General features: G+C 45.3%; 1 protein-coding gene across 3 annotated transcripts; it reads left to right on the top strand.

The window, feature by feature from the left end:
- Nucleotides 1-4,590: 4,590 nt before the first annotated feature.
- Nucleotides 4,591-6,971, top strand: LOC136452066 (transcription factor TIP2-like). Of its 3 annotated transcripts, none has more exons than XM_066452710.1 (4): nt 4,591-4,615; nt 5,284-5,915; nt 6,048-6,491; nt 6,669-6,971. In XM_066452710.1, exons 2-4 carry the CDS (start codon nt 5,313-5,315, stop codon nt 6,738-6,740), a joined length of 1,119 nt encoding a protein of 372 aa, XP_066308807.1. In that variant the 5' UTR covers nt 4,591-4,615; nt 5,284-5,312; the 3' UTR covers nt 6,741-6,971. The 3 variants fall into 3 exon arrangements, with proteins under 3 accessions (XP_066308807.1, XP_066308805.1, XP_066308806.1); XM_066452708.1 differs by lacking the exon at nt 4,591-4,615 and adding an exon at nt 4,671-4,774; XM_066452709.1 differs by lacking the exon at nt 4,591-4,615 and adding an exon at nt 4,695-4,793.
- The last annotated feature ends 13,714 nt before the right edge of the window (nt 6,972-20,685 follow it).

Raw genomic sequence — 20,685 nt, 5'->3', positions numbered from 1 at the left:
AGATGAATAACAATGATGACCAATCACCTCGGAATCAATGATGAAGACAATGATTTTTACCGAGGTTCACTTGCTTGCCGGCAAGCTAGTCCTCGTTGTGGCGATTCACTCACTTGGAGGTTCACGCGCTAATTGGCATCACACGCCAAACCCTCAATAGGGTGCCGCACAACCAACGCAAGATGAGGATCACACAAGCCACGAGCAATCCACTAGAGTACCTTTTGGCGCTCCGCCGGAGAAAGGTCAAGAACCCCTCACAATCACCACGATCGAAGCCGGAGACAATCACCACCTCCGCTCGACGATCCTCGCTGCTCCAAGCCGTCTAGGTGGCGGCAACCACCAAGAGTAACAAGCGAAATCCGCAGCGAACCACGATCACTAAGTGCCTCTAGATGCAATCACTCAAGCAATGCACTTGGATCACTCCCAATCTCACTATGATGATGAATCAATGATGTAGATGAGTGGGAGGGCTTTGGCTTAGCTCACAAGGTTGCTATGTCAATGAAAATGGCCAAAGATAATTCCCTTGAGCCGGCCATGGGGCTATAAATAGAGCCCCCATCAAATAGAGCCGTTATACCCCTTCACTGGGCAAAACGCGCTCTGACCGGACGCTCCGGTCAAACTGACCGGACGCTGGCCCTCAGCGTCCGGTCGCCCGATGGACGCCACGTGTCATCCCCTTCAAACGATGTTCGTCAGATTCCAACGGTTATGAAGCTGACCGGACGCTCCGGTAAAACTGACCGGACGCTGAAGCCCCAGCGTCCGGTCGTTTCCAGTAAGCTCCCCGAGACATGTTTTTTCGACCGGACGCGTCCGGTCCACCTTGACCGGACGCAGACCAGCGTCCGGTGCTCAACCCTACCTACTGTGCCGTCTGACAGCTCGACCGGACGCAGCCTTTCAGCGTCCGGTCGCTGAGTGACCCAGCGTCCGGTCAGTAGACCGACGCCAGCAACATTTCGACCAACTCCATTTCAACTCTAACTTCTTCACCCTTGCTCAAATGTGCCAATCACCAAGAATTTTGCATCCGGCGCAATAGAAAATAGACATTTTATTTTCCCGAAAACGCCGAATCCCGCCTCGCAAGCTCGGCGGGAGGGAGAGAGGGACCCAAACCCATCTCAACCCTGCAAACACCTTGTGCATATGTGTTAGCATATTTTCACAAATATTTTCAAGGGTGTTAGCACTCCACTAGATCCTAAATGCATATGCAATGAGTTAGAGCATCTAGTGGCACTTTGATAACCGCATTCCGATATGAGTTTCACCCCTCTTAATAGTACGGCTATCAAACCTAAATGTGATCACACTCTCTAAGTGTCTTGATCACCAAAACAAAACAGCTCCTATGGTTTATACCTTTGCCTTGAGCTTTTTGTTTTTCTCTTTCTTCATTTCAAGTTTAAGCCCTTGATCATCGCCATGCCATCACCATTGTCATGCTATGATCTTCATTAGCTTCTCTACTTGAAGTGTGCTACCCATGTCATGATCACTTGATAAACTAGGTTAGCACTTAGGGTTTCATCAATTCACCAAAACCAAACTAGAGCTTTCAGGGGCATACGCACTAATTACGTTCAAGACCATATCACCAACGACAAGCTTGACTAAGATAATCCTATCTCCTTGCCTTCTCACTCCCACCACACCATTCTTGAGGCTCTTATCAATCAAAACTCCTACTCCATTTCTATTCGCGACTGTCCCTGTATACCAAAGCTTGAAACCTGTATTGTCCACCTCCTTCGCCTTCTGACCCTTCCATTTAGTCTCTTGAACGCATAATATATTTACACGCCTCCTAGTCACGGTATCAACTAATTCTCTTAACTTACCTGTAAGTGACCCTACATTCCAACTACCTAAATGGATCCTAGTTGGTTCGACTAGCTTCCTTACCCTTCACACCTGTCGACTCTGATGCGAAGACCCTTGCTCATTTTTCACTACACCCAGGCGCCGATGTAGCGCGCCACTAAGGAAGCGACGACCCGATCCTTGGTTACTTGACACCATGCCCAGATCACGACACGGCGCGTCACGGGGGTGACGACCCGGCCCTTGCCCATTTAACACCATACCCGGGTTCCGATATGGCGCGTCGCTAAGAGGGTTACGCCCCAACGATTTTCTTTCGGGTTTCATCTCTATTTAAGTGGCTAAGTTTTTACATTGGCTCGCCACACCTAACACAACCCTCCTCCTTTATCAGGGCTTGGGACCTGCTATGCTGGGACACCAAAGGCGCCCCACCAAAAAAAGAAGAAGTAATGGAGTGGAAGCCATATATTGCTCAGGATATTTGTAGCATGTCCATGCATGTAGCAGTAGCAATCTCGGAAGGACAATGCAAGGGCCGAAAATCTCTAGCGTAAAGGTCACAAGAGGGCCTGCAAATCTGCAATGATAGACGACGTTGATCGATCAGAAATATGGTGCGGCAATGCCCTTATCCTCAGGCTAGTAGTACTACGTTGGAGGACGAGGCAAAAGCCTGGTGAGCATCGACCACATCTCACCAAGAAGAAGCATGCATGAATTGGTCAAAAAGCAAGCGCCGGGCCCGGAGTTGCGTTGGTCCAGGAATATTTGGTGATGCAATGGATCGATCGGTACAAATAATTTATGTGATGATATATATATATATATGTTTGTTATTAATTTTCTCTACGTAATGGTAATTAGCTTAATCTGTACCAGAGTGTAAATGTGACGTCTGGATGGGGCTCGATCGTACGGGCGCTGATGAGGTGAGAGTGAGAAGATGGAAAAAGGCGTGAGCCAACCTCCGAGGGCACCGGTCTAACAGCTCGCGTGCCCGGTTAACATCGCATGATGATGCTCTTACAGTTTTCCTCTCTCTCTCTCTCTCTCTCTCTCTCTCTCTCTCTCTCTCTCTCTCTCTCTCTCTCTCTCTCTCTCTCTCTCTCTCCAGTACACAGTGTGCACCGATGAATGATTACTCGGATCAGGTTCGTAGGAAAAGGGAGATCCTTGGACGTATTATTGTCAGTTAGGGCCGGGCAATGTATACACGCGAGTCGTCTCACTACTAAGTTTTTTGTTTTTATTAGATCGTGTGGATATATGAAATTAGCTATAGCTTGGTTATGTACAATCTGAAAACCAACAGATTTAATTTCAACTGTCAGGATGCATCTTCGCGGGTGTTTGTATCGAGAGACTAAAGTTTAGTCTCTATCACATCAGACGTTCGGATGTTAATTAGGAGGACTAAATATGAGTTTACTGTAGCACCATATTGTCGAATCATTGACTAATTACGTTTAATAGTTTCATCTCACAAATTTGTCTTATATGTGCAATTAGTTTTATAATGAGTCTATGTTTAATACTTTAAATTAGTGTCCAAATATCTGATGTGACAGGGACTAAAAATTAGTCCCTAGAACTGAGCAGCCAAGACTTTGCAAAGCATGGCAAACTAGCCTACTCTTACATATCTCACTTGCACATCAAAATTGCTCTTGGTTTAGATGCTCCGCGAAATTTAACATCGATTGTTGTGGATGATTATTGGCTCATCAATACAGGGGTTAAACAAAAGAAAAGTTCTTCTGAGGTGGCTGTGTGCCCTCTTTAGAGGAGCGAATGGTTATGTCGAAACTATCTGTAACATCTTTCTTAATTATATATGCAAATTTTATTTAGAGGCACATATTGGTTGATATTGTAGAGATTGTTGCAAAACAAGGCATAGTGAGAAGATATCACGATTCACGAAGGCATGCCATATGGCCATGTCATGGAGGTGGTGGCCATGGAGTTCTCTGCAATTGGTTTCACAGTACATGTAGGCTATGTGTTTGATGTTACTTGTCTCGTCCACCACGTTTTATTTTTGTTTATTATTATGCCATTCAAACTTTATGATTTTACATTAGGTAGTAGTATTTTGTAATGGTGGTAAGTGACGGTGGTTGTATGCATCATGGTGCAAAAAGAGCCTCAACGTTTTTCTTTATCTAAAGAAAAATCTCACTTGCACATAGTAAATTATTTACACTGTGGTAAATAATTAAACCTTAGACTTATAATTTCCTCGGAAATAACGAGCTACGTTTGGCTAGTTGGTATGTGAACAAAAACAAAACACTATGCAGCTCAATATGTTGCACTCAAATAAAGACAACACTAACACCTCACCTAAACATCAACCAACTCTCGTAGGGGCTAAAATACAAGACACTGGTCCAATTAAGCTCAGTGATGATGCCCTTTTTGCGTAGTCATATCGATCTGCAGCTGGCTATAATCTCTCATGGTCTCCTCCCTTGGTAGGCAAGTAGTGGTGTACATACGCAAGGAAACCAAATCGTTGCATGTCGGTGTGGGTACATACATGGCCAATGCGAGGCCACCTTTCTGAATCCTGCATGAGCCTGTACCACTAGAATTGTCAGTGTGTGCGGTGTATGGCAGATTTTTGGTTCGCCAAGTGGGCCCTCCGGGGAGGAATCTCAGTAACAAACTGGCTCTTCCTTCTGAAAGGCAGCCCCGGCGATGCCGCTGTCGATCTGCCGATCCACAAGGAGGGAACCAACAGCTGCTTTCTCCTACCCAATATCAGGTTGCCCCCTTCTATATACCCGATCCCTCCCTCTTCTTCTCTCTCTACCCCTCCACTTCATATATATCGGCAAGAGCTATAACCAACCTCGCCAGCTTCCTTAGTTTAATCTTGCACTGCTTCAGTGCTAGTGTTGCTATCTCTTTTCTGAAGAAAAAGGTTTGGTACTCCTGTTAATGTGCGTCTTGCCTGTTCATTTGTTCTTTGGGCTAGCTAGCTATTATATTGCACCCTGTTGTGTTTTGTTTTTGGTTATTACTTAACTCGATCTCCTTAATTCCTTTCCCTACACAATCCAATTTTCGTCGACCAGATGAACTTTTGATCGAAGTTGTTCTTCCCCAGCCCATCTCCTTTTATTTGCTTTCTGTTCGTTGGGTATAATCAGAAATGCAAGGCCTTTTCTAGCTAGGGCAAAGCTTCAACCACTTGCATGTACTGAACTCATGATGCATTATATTCCATCTCAGCCAGTACTCATCCTTTTATTTGCTCACAGATCAGTCACTGCACTTCCTTTTCGTTTCCTATGTCCGCAATCTTCTTCCTTTTCGTTTCCTCATGTCCGCAATCTTCTTCGTTTTAAGCTGTTTAGTTTCTCCCCATTTCTTGAATCATTATTGTTGGAACTTGATGTACTGATCTATATTTCTGTTTGTGTGTTTCAGTTCAGTGTGCAATTAAGCAGCAGCGAGCGATGTATCACCCGCAGTGCGAGCTCCTGATGGCGCACGAAACCCCGGACCTGGACGCCACCGGCCAGCCGCACCTCGCCGTCTCCGGCGTCGCGAGCAGCATCCCAGCAGAGCTGAGCTTCCACCTGCTCCACTCCCTGGACGCCGTGGCGGCGGTCAATAATTCCGTCACGCCGCAGTCCACCATCGACTACTTCCTCGGCGTCGGCGGTGCCGATCCTCACCAGCCGGCGCTGCAGTACGAGCCGCTGCCGCCCTCTGGGCACCACCAGCACACCATGAACATGCTGCGCGACTACTGCGGCAACGGCGGCGCCGGCCACTACACCACCGCCGAGCCGTACCTCCGCGGGACGAGGACCGGCGCCCTCGTGTTCGGGGCCGCCGAAGACGACGACTCGGCCGCTGCCTACATGCCCGGCGGGCCCTTTGTTGAGACCTCCCCGCCGCCACGGGCCACCGGCGGCAGGAAGCGGGGCAGGGCGCTGGGCGGTGGTTTCCATGCTGGGCTGGCCAACGGCGTCGAGAAGAAGGAGAAGCAGCGCCGGCAGCGGCTCACCGAGAAGTACACCGCCCTCATGCACCTCATACCCAACGTTACAAAGGTACAGCGTACTGGAGTATTTCTATTTGGTTGCTATCGGAACAAATTTCTTGACGAAACATCTCTTCTGTTCATCGACCTCAATTTACATTAATTCACGATTCTTGCTGTTTATTTTTTGGCACTGATGCAGCCTGATAGGGCGACGGTGATCTCGGACGCGATTGAGTACATCCAGGAGCTTGGGAGGACGGTGGAGGAGCTGACGCTGCTGGTGGAGAAGAAGCGTCGCCGGAGGGAGCTGCAGGGGGACGTCGTGGACGCGGCGCCCGCCGCTGTGGTGGTCACCGCGGCCACCGGTGAGGCGGAGAGCTCGGAGGGCGAGGTGGCACCGCCGCCGCCGCCGGCGGCCGTGCAGCGGCAGCCGATCCGGAGCACGTACATCCAGCGGCGGAGCAAGGACACGTCCGTAGACGTGCGGATCGTGGAGGAAGACGTGAACATCAAGCTCACCAAGCGCCGCCGCGATGGGTGCCTCGCGGCTGCGTCGCGCGCGCTGGACGGCCTCCGCCTTGACCTCGTCCACCTCTCCGGTGGCAAGATCGGTGACTGCCACATCTATATGTTCAACACTAAGGTACGTTAATTAGACGCCATCGATCTGTAATTCTGTATCCTGACGATTTCATGCATTACTTTTCCCGAGGTTTAAGTTCTTTGCTACTGTACCTAGCTACGTGCTCAAAAATTAATGCAATTTTCAGATGACAATATATACTTTTTCTCTTTAATTAATTTGTTCACTTTGATGCAGATTCACAAGGGTTCTTCAGTGTTTGCGAGTGCAGTGGCCAGTAGACTGATGGAAGTGGTGGACGAGTACTAGGCTACCACTTCAACTTCTAGCCTATACTGATGCCTGCTAGCTTCTACGTACTTGGATGCAACTAGTTTAGTTATAGCGTTTCTTGGATGCAACTAGTTTAGTTGTTACGTTCTATCTTTGCTTCAACTTACTCTGCTTGATCTATGATCAACAATCAGAGACTGAGTTGTTCTAAAATATCAAGGTTGTTTTGGTCAGATTGAATAAATTGGCACACTGGCCCCTGTGAGATTACTATATTTATGTGTATTATTATTGGTCTATTTGTCGGTATTATTAGATTTTTGATCAAGAAATGATGTGATGACCATATATGCATAGATAGGATGAGTAGGTTCACTTGCTTCAGTTCACCGGTATAATTCTCGATGCATCTGGTTAGGTGATCCTTTGGTCAGCTGTCAGCTTAATTCCACGCGATATATTGTCGTATTATAAGGGAAAACAACAATACGTAGCTCTTATTATGTTTTCCCCTAAAGCTTCATGACTCGTTTTGTTATCATCTTTATTCTCTACAGTCTACAAGCTAATTTATACTGAACTCATAGAAAAAAATAGCAGGCCATAGCGGCGCTATGGCGGCCGGAGAGACACAACGCTAAGCTATTTCTATTTGTGCCACTATGCCAACTTTAACCGCTATTATGTGCTATAGCCCCGCTAATTGCATAGCTTTGACGTTGAAATAGTGGTGCTATTTCAAATTTTACCATCACTAATAGACAATTTAATTTGTTATTTCCTACTTATCATTTGCTACTAATTTGGTATTTTGGATAATTAAACATTGAACTTTCATGAACCATGTTGTAATCTCATATTAGTAATGTTATCTAAACTTGTGGAACCTTAGAAACATATTTTTGTTCATTGAAATTCATATTTACCATGTTTTTTCATCAATTATTGGTGTTTTTCATATTTTCTATACAAAAACGTTAACCGTCGTAGCGCCGTTATAACGCCACTATAGCCTCATAGCTGTTGAAAAAAAGTTACCGCTATTTTCAATAGCCCGCTCACTACCGGACAGAGCATCTTTGCTGAGGGCCTGATGATTTGCCGAGGGAAAAATGCTCGGGCACTCGGCAAAGAGTCTTTGCCGAGGGCCTGACCCTCGGCAAAGAACAGCCCTCGGCAAAGACTCTTTGCCGAGTGCCAGACCCTCGGCAAAGACAAGCACACGGCAACAATAATTATTTACCGAGGGCTAAGCCCTCGGCAACACCGCCTGACACGACGTCCATCCCCTGCCGTCAATCTTTGCCAAGGGCATCACCGTTAGGCCCTCGGCAAAGACTTTTTAACCATTTTTGAAAATTTTCTTTTAAAAAATTATTTGTCGAGTGCCCCTGGACCAGCACTCGGCAAAGACAGTCTTTGTCGAGTGCCAAGCTGGCACTCGGCAAATTTTCAATTTTTTTTTTGTTTTTTTTACCCCAAATTTTTTGTTGGGCCCACCTACATTGTTTACAACTTCATGTTCAAATTTCGTGCTTTTTCTAGTTTTTTTTGTTATATTTGGTTGATTAATTTGATTATGTTGAATTTTTATATACAATTCAAATTTGAACTGCAAGTGCATGGAATATTGTAATCTAGTGCTTCAAAAAATGTTATTCATGGTATTTGGTGTATGTTGAGTCTCTATCCACGAACTCGCATTAAATTTCGCACATCTTCTTCACGTAACATGACGAGCCACTTGCCGGAAAAGTGTTTTAAAATTATATAAAGTCCATACGAAGTCCGAAAATCACGAAACTTGTCGAGGTGTCATGTTATTGCATGTGTAGGCTGTGGTAAAAAATTAAGAATGTTTCGAGCAAGTTGCGACGTTAGATGCATAAAACCGACGTAGAGAGTAGGAACACCGCGTAGATGCAATTCATGGTTACATTACTATGTGCTGTATATGTGGAAGGATGGAAGACCGTCAGTGGATGTACACGGGCCGGAGAAGCAGGAGTGACTTTGACATTGAGTGGGTGAATGGGACAGATGCTTTCTTGGAACATGCATGGAGCTCGGGTGTAGCTAAAGGACATTCTAAACTTTGGTGTCCCTATAGCAAATGTGACAACAACAGAAGGGTAGACAAGGTGACTATGGGTAAACATCTTGTGTACAATGGTTATACGGCTGGCTACCACCGATGGATCCACCATGGTGAAGCAGATCGTATAAGAGCGGAGGTGGTGAGACCACGCCTCGAGGCTTTTGATGATGATGCCAGAGTAGCAGACATGCTAGATGACACTCACCAAGCTCACTTCGCAGAAGGACATGAGAAGGAGGAGATGGAGGAAGCCGCTAAGGCCTTCTACAAAATGTTGGACTCGGCACAGAAACCCCTTCATGAGAGTACAACGGTTTCTTAGTTGGATGCCATTGGACGTGTTATGGGGTTGAAGGCCGAGTTAAATCTGAGTCACGAAGGCTTTGATAAGATGTTGGTCGTGTTTGGCAGCATGCTACCGGAGAAGCACATTCTGCCGAAGAACTTGCACGAGTCACAGAAACTACTTTATATGCTTAAGATGCCATATGACAAGATACATGTTTGTCCGAAGGGGTGCGTCTTATTTAGGAAAGATCACAAGGATGCAAAGTACTGTCCGAAGTGTAAATCCTCAAGGTACCTGGAGGTAGACTCTGGAGATGGCCAGAAGAGGCAGCTTACGATCCCCATGAAAGTCCTACGGCACCTTCCGTTTGTGCCAAGGATCCAATGGCTTTTCATGACCGAGGAATCCGCGAAATAGATGACATGGCATAAAGAAGGTGTACGGTACAAGCCATGGACGATGGTGCATCCGTCCAATGCCGAAGGATGGACGTACTTTAATGACAAACATCCTGACAAAGCAGCTGAGGCTCGTAATGTACGTGTCGCGCTTGCAACAGATGGGTTCAATCCTTATGAACAGTTGTCTACCCCATACACATATTGGCCCGTGTTTGTTATCCCCCTGAATCTCCCCCCGACATCTTCTTTCAACGGCATAACGTCTTCTTATCGTTGATAATTCCTGGACACCCGGGGAGTAATATGGGTGTGTACATAGAGCCTATGATTGATGAATTGATCGACGCTTGGGAGAAGGGGGTATGGACATACGACCGAGCTACAAAATCATCCTTCAAGATGCATGTTTGGTACCACTACTCCCTGCATGACTTCCTGGCATATGGGTTATTCGCCGCCTGGTGTGTCCACGGGAAGTTCCCATGCCCAATATGCAAGGAAGCTGTGAGGTTCATTTGGTTGAAGAAGGGTGGCAAGTATTCGTCGTTCGACAGGCATCATCAATTCCTCCCTTCTAACCATCCATTCAGACAAGACATCAAGAACTTTACGAAAGGTGTTGCGGTGATAGACCCTAAACCACGCATGAAGAGTGGTGCTAAGGTGCGTGCTCAGATAGATGCTCTCGTGCCCAATGAAGGAGGTGGTTTTGTGGGATATGGTGAGGAACATATGTGGACTCATAAGTCTGGCTTGACGAGGCTCCCCTATTTTGATGACCTTCTTCTGCCACATAACATTGATGTAATGCACACCGAAAAGAATATTGCCGAGGCACTTTGGGAACTCTCATGAACACTGACAAGTCTAAGGACAACGTTAAGGCTAGAGTGGACCTAGCGACGTTGTGTGATAGACCGAAGCAAGAGATGCGGCCTCCTAGTGGCCGAAACAAACAATGGAAAAGACCTAAGGTCGATTTCATCTTGGAACCCGATCAAAGGAGGGAAGTACTAAAATGGATCAAAACGTTAATGTTCCCAGATGGATATGCAGCGAATCTGAGTAGGGGAGTGAACTTAGGCACTTTACGAGTCAACGGGATGAAGAGTCATGACTACCACATATGGATTGAGCGGCTTCTTCCGGTGATGGTCCGAGGCTATGTCCCTGACCATGTCTGGCAAGTGCTAGCAGAGTTGAGCTTTTTCTTCCATCAGCTTTGTGCCAAGGAGATATCTCGGACTGTCACTCAGGACTTGGAAAAAGCGGCACCTGTGTTGCTCTGTAAGCTAGAGAAGATCTTTCCACCCGGTTTCTTCTTGCCCATGCAGCATCTGATTGTGCACCTCCCATCCGAGGCATGTTTGGGGGCCCGTGCAAGCCCGGTGGTGCTATCCAATCGAGAGATGTCTAAAGACTCTTCACAAGAAATATACAAATAAAGCCAGAATTGAGGCTTCCATTGCAGAGGCAAGTCTAAGGGAGGAGGTGGCAAACTTCACAACACTATACTACAAGCCAAAACTTCCTAGCAATCATAATCCACTCCCTCGTTACAATGTTGGCAAAAATGAATGGACCCACAGCCTGTTCCAAGGCCAACTCAGCAGCGCAAGTGGATCGACCAATAAGATATTAGGAAATGAAGAGTGGCGAAGTGTCATACTATATGTGTTGACCAACCTTCCTGAGGTGCAGCCGTTCGTCGAGTAAGTTCTCAACGAACTTGTTTCAATACGCCCTAAATATTCTTCATGCAACCCCACTGATTCTCGTTCGGACAGGGAATTTGTTCGTGAGTCCTGGCATCAATCAAGGGATCCTACCTCGCAGGAACATGACACCCTTCTTTCTCGGGGTGCGGGTGTGGGGAGGCCTGATTTCATTTCTTGGTTCAAACAAAAGGTAATGTCCAATTTAGCTCCCACGTTCCATATTCCAAGTTTCTCGTTTGTTCGATTAATATAACGACCTATCATGCTTGAGCTTGCAGGCCTAGACTAACTCATCCATGAGTGAGGAGTTGAGACAGGTTGCAGACGGCTATGACGTTAGGGTGCAGTCATTTACCGATTATGACGTGAACGAATATCGCTTCCACACAACAAGATATGAGCAGACTCGGCCCAAATGGAAAACCACAAATAGCGGAGTTTGCACACCCAGCACTAATGGCCTCGACTATCATGGTAGAGTTGAGGAAATCTATCAACTCTTATTTCATGGTCACAAACATAAACCTGTCATGTTGAAATGCCACTAGTTTAATCCTCGAGAAACAAGACGGACCCCTCATCTTGGGCTAGTCGAGATTCGAGAAGATTCTGTCTATCTAGGAAAAGATGTCTACATTGTGGCTCAACAGGTCGAGCAGGTGTACTATACGTGATATGCCAACCAAGACAAAGTGGATCTTAAGGGTTGGGCTACTGTGCACCAGGTGTCTCCACATGGTAAACTACCTGCCCTAAACGATGATGATTACAACTTCAACGCAAACACATATGATGGACAGTTCTATCAAGAAGATGGGCTACCAGGCACGTTTGAGATAGTCTTACCCGAAGCGATCGAAATGGAAGTAGACAACAAAACGGAGGATGACAAGGTTGATGGAGATGTGGTGCAAAATGCCAAGGACATAGAAATGCTTGACCGATTAAGGCTAGGCAATGACGACGAAGACAACATAGAACCTTCAGATAGTGTTGCCCATTTGGACAATTTTGACAGTGATGACGACACCTATGATCCTAATCATGAAGATTATTCCTAATACATGTAATACTATGTTTGTTTTAGTTTGTGTTTTCTTTATTTATTATGAATCTATTTCTAATATATATACTAATAAGTCTTGTTCATTCTTTGTGATTGCAGGTGATGACGAGCAGCCGTCCACGACGTGAGATGGCCTCCCTTTACGGGAGACCATGCCCTCCCATTTCAGACGAGGGGTCGGGGTTAGGGGTAGCGTCCATAGGAGGTCAGAGGAGGAGGACCAGGGTCAGCAGGAGGCAGCAGACTCCTTCCCCACCACCTTCAGACGAGGTGATGGAGGAGGAGCACGTGATGGCCATGCCCGAGGATGAGGTCGAGGATGAGGACGTCCGACAGACCGAGGATGAGGCGGCCGAGGACAAGGTGACCGAGGACGAGGCCGCCGAGGGCGACAGTTCTGCTACCCCGACTGTCTACTAGCGAGGTCCCGTGAGCCTCCCTTAGCCTCCGCTTCCTTGCAACCGGGCACTGATTTGCCCTATGGCAAAGAGTTAAGTAACTATAGATGTTATCACAACTACTTCATATGATAATGTTGAAAATCAAAAGAGGAACTGATAAATTTTCTTAATCACTTGTGCAGGGCCTGGTTGGTTTTGTTGGGTACTCCTGCACGCTCCCCCATGAGCATCCTTGGTGTTTTGTGCAGGAAATGGTACCCCGGCCTTGTGAATGTGTCCGAGGACGTGCGGGAGCCGGCCTACACATGGGATAGGTACCAGTTGGCCCTTGACTATAGGTACCACAACAAGCAGGAGCGGGTACTGGCGGAGTTTTGGGTAAGTCTCTCTCGTACAACATTTTCATTGGGCAAGTCTTTTATTGAAATAATGAATGGATACATCAGTTTTGTATGCAGAGGTATTTCAAGCCGAAAGAAGGACTTGAGGCTCGGGCGGATCAGGTGGCTGCCGCCGCCTGTAGGAAGTACGTCACCGACATGCACCACGAGGCGTGCGTGCAGGCCCATAGAGACTACTACGCCGTGGTGTTGAAGCAGTCCATCAGTAAGCCTGATGCAAGACAGGTGGAGCTATCTCGGGCCTAGTACCTTGAGGTAGACGAAAAACATTAATAATGATTCGTTTTGAGATTAAGTCGGTTTAATTTTATCTTTTTCTATGTCAAATAATCGATGACTTGTAGGTGATTCCCTAGTGGTGCCGATCCCACTCCGTGTGCTGGGAGATGATCGTGGACAGGTGGTTGTCCAACGACTTCGCTGAGAACCACGCGAGGCAGCGGGACCAGCGTCTGCTAAGGCAAGGTGCTACTCACTATCAAGGCAGCTGCAACCTCCCCGCCTACAAACAAGCATATGTAAGTGATTTCTTTTATCTTATTTGACGCTGAGTTATGCCTTATTTCTCACCATCTTGCCGTCTTACTCGTAGGAGGCTGCACACTCGGGCGTGGAGGTCTCAGAGTTCTCTACGTGGGCTATGTCCCACATGGGCAGGGCGTCTTCCTCTGCCTCCTTCGACCCATCTACCCCGCACGAGGTGTACTTCGACCCGACCATGCACACTAAGGTCCAAGAGTACACCTCAAAGGTGAGGGAGGTCTATGGGGAAGATTACGATGTGCGCACTGAGCCCATTGATGCAGAGACCATCATGAGGCTAGGAGGAGGCAAAAAGCATGGGTGGCTGTGGATTACAGATGGCGCCATCGACTCCACCACTGTTCCCTCTCTCAACGTGCTCTGAGCACGGAGCACGACCTCCAGCCAGCCCATACACCCACGGCCTACTCCGTCACTGCAGCGGGTCGACGCTCTCGAGGTACGTCCTATTTTACTCGTTGTATGTTCATCTTTGCACACCTAAGTTACATTTGCATTACTAAAACATTGAAGTTTGTATTGCAGGCCGAGCTGTAGGCCCAGAAGCTCGTGGTCGAGGCTCAGAGCACGCAGCTACAGGCCCAGAGGGAAGCATTCGCGGCCCAGGAGAGGAGGATGCAAGAAATGGAGGCCTTCATGAGGAGTGTCCAGCAAGGGGGTGTACCTTTGCCATTGGCAGCTCCTCCACCGCCTACTCCTACAGCCACTCCTGTAAGTATGAAAGTTCACTCTTACTAGATGCTTCCTTGACATACAACCATGGTTGACATACAAACTTACTAGATGCTTAACATAGAAACTTACTAGATGCTTGACATAGAAACTTACTACATGCTTGCACTAGCTATGACATACAACCATGCTTGACATTCTCAATTTACTAGATGCTTGACATAGAAACTTACTAGATGCTTGCACTAGCTATGACATACACCAATGCTTCACATAGAAACTTACTAGATGAATCTCACACATGCAACCTCTTATCCTTTTTGTAGCTTCCGTCGGCGGGTTCGAATAACCCCACTCATGCGTCACCGAATGATGGAGCCTTTGCTTCACCATCGTGTCATAGGCCATTTTTTGAGGAGTTGTGCTTCGTCATGTGCTTGGACTTGAGCTTCACTTGTGGTTGTGACTTGTGCTTGGACTTGATGGACTGTGGTTGTGAATTTGTGACTTGTGGTTGTGATATTTGACTTGTGGTTGCGATATGTTGTTATTTGAGTTGTGGTTGTGATATAATGTGTGAAAATGGTTTCGTTGTGATATATATGTGATTATTATGATGTTTGTGATATATATGTGACATGTGATATATATTTGAACTGTTTGTGTCAGTGGAATGCAAAAAACAAAAAAAATTACAATTTCGGTTGATTTGCCGAGTGCAATGGTCATGGCACTCGGCAAAGCTGGGAAACTTTGCTGAGTGCCAGGACATTGCACTCGGCAAAGATTTTTTTTAAAAAAGCAAAAAATCTCTGCCGAGTGCCAAGCTGGGGAGGCACTCGGCAAAGAGTTTTTTAAAAAAAATTAAAAAATGTCTTTGCCGAGTGCCTTGCCGCCGCGGCACTCGGCAAAGAGTTTTTGAAAAAAAATAAAAAATATCTTTGCCGAGTGCCCTAACTGTCGGCACTCGGCAAAGGCGCCGTCAACGGAGCAGCACCGTTGACGGCTTCTTTTCTTTGCCGAGTGTCGCCGTTGGCCCTTGAAAAAGGCTTTGCCGAGTGCCCGACAAATGGCCCTCGACAAAGAGCCTCTTTGCCGTTAATTTTTTTTCGAGGGCTCTTTGCTGAGGGCGGCGCTCGGCAAAGCCTTTGTCGAGGGCTTTTAGGCCTTTGCCGAGTGCCCTGGGCCCTCGTCAAAGAGGCCGCCTCCAGTAGTGGCTATTTAAAACTATAATGAACTTGACAAGTACATTCTGGTTTGGATGGTTTTTTCTTACAAGAACAAAATTGTCTTCGGCCTTTGTGACTACATACAATTTAGTTCTTACAATATTTCAGCTCAATAGGTGCTCAAAAAAGAGAACACAAAAAAGAAATAATTAAAAGAAAAATCTTGTTGTTTCTCCTCTATTTTTGGCCAAACGTTCAACCTCTAATTCAACTGCAAAGCCAACTTCAACTAACCCCCATTTTTTTACAATTTGACCTTTTTTAAAGAAAATTTACATTTAGCCCCCTGGGAGACGAAAACTCATCTACGGACACTGGGGGTCGGCGCCAGGACTCATGGCGCCGAGGTAACACGTCTCGGCACCACAGATCTTGGCTCCGAGGTGCCTGGCCGAGCACAGCAGGGCATCCTAGGTGACATTGACGTGGCCGGTACCTCGGCGCCAGAATACATGGCGTCGAGGTCGGCACCACAGATCTTGGCGCCGAGCATGAATAACCGTGTGTGGCCGCCACAACCCTCTCTCACGCTCTATCTCTCCCTCTCTCACGCTCTCTGTCTCTCCCTCTCACCGCCGCCGCCAGCCAGCCCCGCCGTCGCCCACGCCTCCTCCGCCGGCTGCCGCCCGCTCCACCGCTCGCCGTCCCCCGCGCATCGGTCGCCTCCCCATCCCTCTCCTCTCCTCCTCCTCTTTCGTTGCCGCTGCCGACGGTGCCTGCCACATAGCGGTAGGCCGCGTCTGCCTCCGATGCGCCGTCCCCTCCTCCCCCTCCGGCGCAGCGGCACCGGCACCAGCACCGGAGGCACCGACAGCAGCCCCTGCCCCCGCCCCTGCCGCCCAGGTGCCCGCTAGCAGGCCACGTCCAGGTTCAGCATCATGTTTCTACGCGATTGAGTTCCACTTGCCACACCGGGTGCCAATTTGGGTTGAGGCAGAAGTGGCCCGTGGAGCTATTCTCGACGTCAATAGACTTGCACAAGTAAACGTGTTTGAACTGTTGTATACTTTATTGAATATTATGACGTGCACACATGCTAAGTTCTGAATATAGTAAATGAGGTCATTGTCTTTTACTGATGGTCCAAATTGGGGACTACTCTGCAATTTTCTCAGCAGCCTGTACAACACTTGTTATCTGCTTGTGCTCTCACAGTTTCAGCATGTGAGATGTTCAATGTTTGCACATGTAGCTCAAGTTTGGTTCTGTAGTTCTGAATTTGTTATGCAAAGAGATCAGTGAAAAAATATCTGCATGATAGATTTTGAGTAGAGCATAGTGTCATACTGACAACAGGAATTTGCTATATGGCCACACTACTAGGACAAACCAATCTTTTAAACGGGCCACATCCATGTGTTTGTTTTTTAGTTTAATCATCTAAAGCATGTTAGGGTTAGTCGAAGGAACTATGTACCCTTGTTTGGCACATGCTATTTCATGTGCTTTATTGTTTGCTTTAATTATTTAAGGCATGTTAGGTTTAGTCTAGGACCTCTGTACCCTAGTTTGGTACATGTTATCACATGCCATTTCATGTGTTATGTGTGCTGAATTAGGTAATCCACTACTTCGTTACGGTTTATTTGCACTATGTGAGCTCATTTCACTACCTATGCAATATTAAACTCAATATTATAACAACAAATAATAAAACCAACAACACTATGAAAGGTCTAATAATAGAGCACATTAATCAACATAACAACATTTGAAGTACATGATGATAAACTAAATAACGCAGAACATCCCTAGGTACGTCCATACTTAAAGTGCATTACATGACAACATAATACAAAGTCTAAGATTAGACAACATTGTTCATGAATAAACAATAGAACTAGCAAATCATGAAGACTACTGAGTGCAATGAGGCCACTTTCCTTTTCTCTAGGCATCGGGATTCTCCTCCATCACTGCCATAACTAGGCAGAGGCAATGGGTCGAAGGCATTTTCGGTCATCCGGCCATAACTACAATTGAACCAAATTTGTTCTAAGAATCGAAAGCAATGAACATTAAACCCTATACCTAGGTTTTTCTATTTGTTGCACATAAATGAAAACATAATATAACACGATGATAAGAGATTACCTTGGCTTACTAGCTTTACCACGCCTTGACATCCTACCGTTACATAATACAAAAAATAAAAAAATCACTTCAAACATTAGGTAATAACCAATGTTTTCCTAAACGGTAAACGGTAGACAGTCGGCGAGGTCTTGTGTAGCGTTTAGACCGTGTACACGGCGTGTACACGGTTTTACACGGATTACTCATTTTTTACTTTATTTGTAAAAATAACTATAATAACCTGTGTATATATTCCTATAACATAGATAATATAGAATTACACAACAACAGTTAGTCCAATAATATAGAATTAAGAACCTAAGTGCTAGACCTAATAGCCTAAGTGCCTAATAAAATACTCCCTCCATCCCAAAATAAGTGCACATCTCGCTTATCGAGGAGTCAAACTCTTTTAAGTTTGACTAAGTATGTAGAAAGTAATATTAATATTTGTATATTCAAATAATTTTATTATGAAAGTATATTCCACAACTAATCTAATGGTACTTATTACACATCATAAACATTGGTAATATTTTGAAAATAATTTATTTTCAAAATATTACCCAATGTTCGCCTACACGGCCGTGTAGACCGATTACACGGCCGTTTTTTACCGTTTACACGGTGATCCCGTGTAACCTACCGTTTATGGTCTAAACTGCACGTTCGGCTACCGAGTAGCGATTACACGTCGAGTAATCGGTCTACACGGCCGTGTAGGCGAACACTGGTAATAACGTATCTAGGGTTGCAAAATAGACGTAATATATACCAAATCAATGCGTAAAAAATAATAAGGGGAGAGATGATACCTTGCTCGCGAAGATGTATGGATCAAATCTAAGTGTCCAAGGTCAAATTCGTCGATTCAAGAGATTGGGCGGGTTAGGAAGAGGAAGAACCCGAGAGGTAGGAGAAAGAAATAAAAGCAGCCTCGACAAGAAAAACTTGGCCGTGGGTTTTGAATCCATGCTCAGCGTCAGAGTGCGTGGCACCGAGCTCGACGTCAAGATCTGTGGTGCCGAGCTCGGTGCCAAGATCTGTGGCGTCGACCTCAGCACCATGTATTCTGGCGCCGAGGTACCAGCCACGTCAAGGCCTCCTAGGATGCCCTACTGTGCTCGGCCAGGAACCTCGAAGCCAAGATCTGTGACGCCGAGACGTGTTACCTCGACGCCATGAGTCCTAGCACCGACCCCCAGGGTCCAAAGATGAGTTTACGTCTCACAGGGGGCAAACGTATATTTTCTTTAAAAAAGGGCTAAATTATAAAAAAAAAATTAGGCCAACTAACCACTGCAATTTTGGAGAGCCTTTAGTTTATATTGTGCGTGGCCTCAATTTAAGCGGAACAGAGGAAAGTACGAGTGAGGAGGACATAATTTTAGTTGGAAAATAGAATCTTACTAGGATTGCTAACGGGAGGCTTCAAAGGAGGCTCCACAAATATTCTCATCAAACACAAGCTAGAAAAAAGATAAATACCAAAGATCGCCATAAAATTCTAAAACATTTGGCCTTTAATTTAGTAGGACTAAGCTCTAATCACATCACCAACAATAGCCATCGGATCAATTATTCTAAAAAAGTTACTCACATATGCCATTTAGAAAATAGAGACTAACTCCAAGATTTGCATCAGACACCATTGTCATTATCAAAAGATAATTAAAATAATTGCATAAATTTATATAAATTTACACATTTGTCATATGAAAGATAATGCAAAGTAACCTCTAGATTTACTTTTAAATTACACACACATCTACTTACTATTATAAAAAATAATATAAGTAAACCCTTTAATTTACATTTAAATTACCGACCTCTATCATCATAAGAAATGAAATAAAATATCCCTCAAATGTACATAGTGACACATACTCCCTCTCAAATTAGCCAATATCATTTTAATACTTTATAACAATATAATTTATATGTTGGTACTTTAAATTATTTTAATAATTCATTAGTACATATTGGCATTTTACTTTAAATTATTTTAATACTTCATGACAATATAATCTATAAGTTGGTGTACTTTAGATAATTTTATACATTTTGATTGGAACAAATTATTTTTTTTATGAACAATACCAATACACATACAATTCTTCGACATAGCAAACACTACATGTTGTTGGTGGTTGTGTGTGTCTATTCTGGATTGGGATTAGTTGTATTTTGTATGTGAAAATAACAGAGGAGGTGGGAGTTTTGGTAATTCCAAAAATTATTAACAGAGACAAATGTCTTAATTAAGCCACATGCATGTGTTAAAAACATTAATAGAGATGGACGTTCTAAATGTGTAGCCTATGTTAATGAGATTAATAGAGGCCAATATCCCAACCGCCTTTGGAAATGGTCCGCCTCTAGAAATGGAAAACGCCTCTTAGTGTTGGCACGCATGAACCAAAGAAGAGAAAGAAGCAAGAAATATCATCCTGCCATAGACACACTAATAAACTATAATTGTCATGAGTGTCATAGGGAATAACAATACGAAATACTAGCGCTAGCCTGGTTTTCCAAGATTTTTTTTTCTCAGTTTGCCTCCGTGTAGCCTGTAGATACTTTTCCTTCTTTCTACTAAAGGCAGAGCACCTGCTAACATCGCTAGCCAAAAAAAAAAAAAAGCTGTTAGCTTAGTACTCTGGCTACTTGACTGCCAGATCAGCGTACCATAGAATACGATCGAAGCAGACGGTCAGTCGGGCCAGACGTGGAAAATCACCAAACCATGTTGGGCATTGTTTAGATGCCATCCAAATTCTAAGTTTTTTCACTTTTTCTTCGTCACATCAATTTTTAGCCGTTTGTATAGAGTATTAAATGTAGGTAAAAAAAATAACTAATTGCACAATTTAGTTCAAAATCACGAGATGAATCTTTTGAGCCTAGTTGGTCCATGATTAGACAATATTTGTCAAATAAGACGAAAGTGCTACTATTCATCGGGTTAAATTTTTTTCGCAATCTAAACGAGGCGTTGGGCTCTCATGGAATGGGCCCTTTTAGGTTCGGTGACGAAACACCCACAGGCCACAGCCTATAGAGGGGGAGATGGGTTCCAACTCCACT

Source organism: Miscanthus floridulus, chromosome 5, assembly GCF_019320115.1.
Source record: "Miscanthus floridulus cultivar M001 chromosome 5, ASM1932011v1, whole genome shotgun sequence".
In the NCBI taxonomy this organism is placed as follows: Eukaryota; Viridiplantae; Streptophyta; class Magnoliopsida; order Poales; family Poaceae; genus Miscanthus; species Miscanthus floridulus.
The sequence above is the reverse complement of the archived record's forward strand: the minus strand, read 5'-3'. Positions and strand labels throughout refer to the sequence as shown.

What these genes read in the sequence shown, in the direction of transcription:
- LOC136452066 (XM_066452710.1), top strand. Translation starts at nt 5,313, where the DNA reads ATGTATCACCCGCAGTGCGAGCTCCTGATGGCGCACGAAACCCCGGAC. An exon ending in TCATACCCAACGTTACAAAG is followed by an intron (nt 5,916 to 6,047) that starts GTACAGCGTACT and finishes GCACTGATGCAG; the next exon opens with CCTGATAGGGCGACGGTGAT. An exon ending in TCTATATGTTCAACACTAAG is followed by an intron (nt 6,492 to 6,668) that starts GTACGTTAATTA and finishes ACTTTGATGCAG; the next exon opens with ATTCACAAGGGTTCTTCAGT.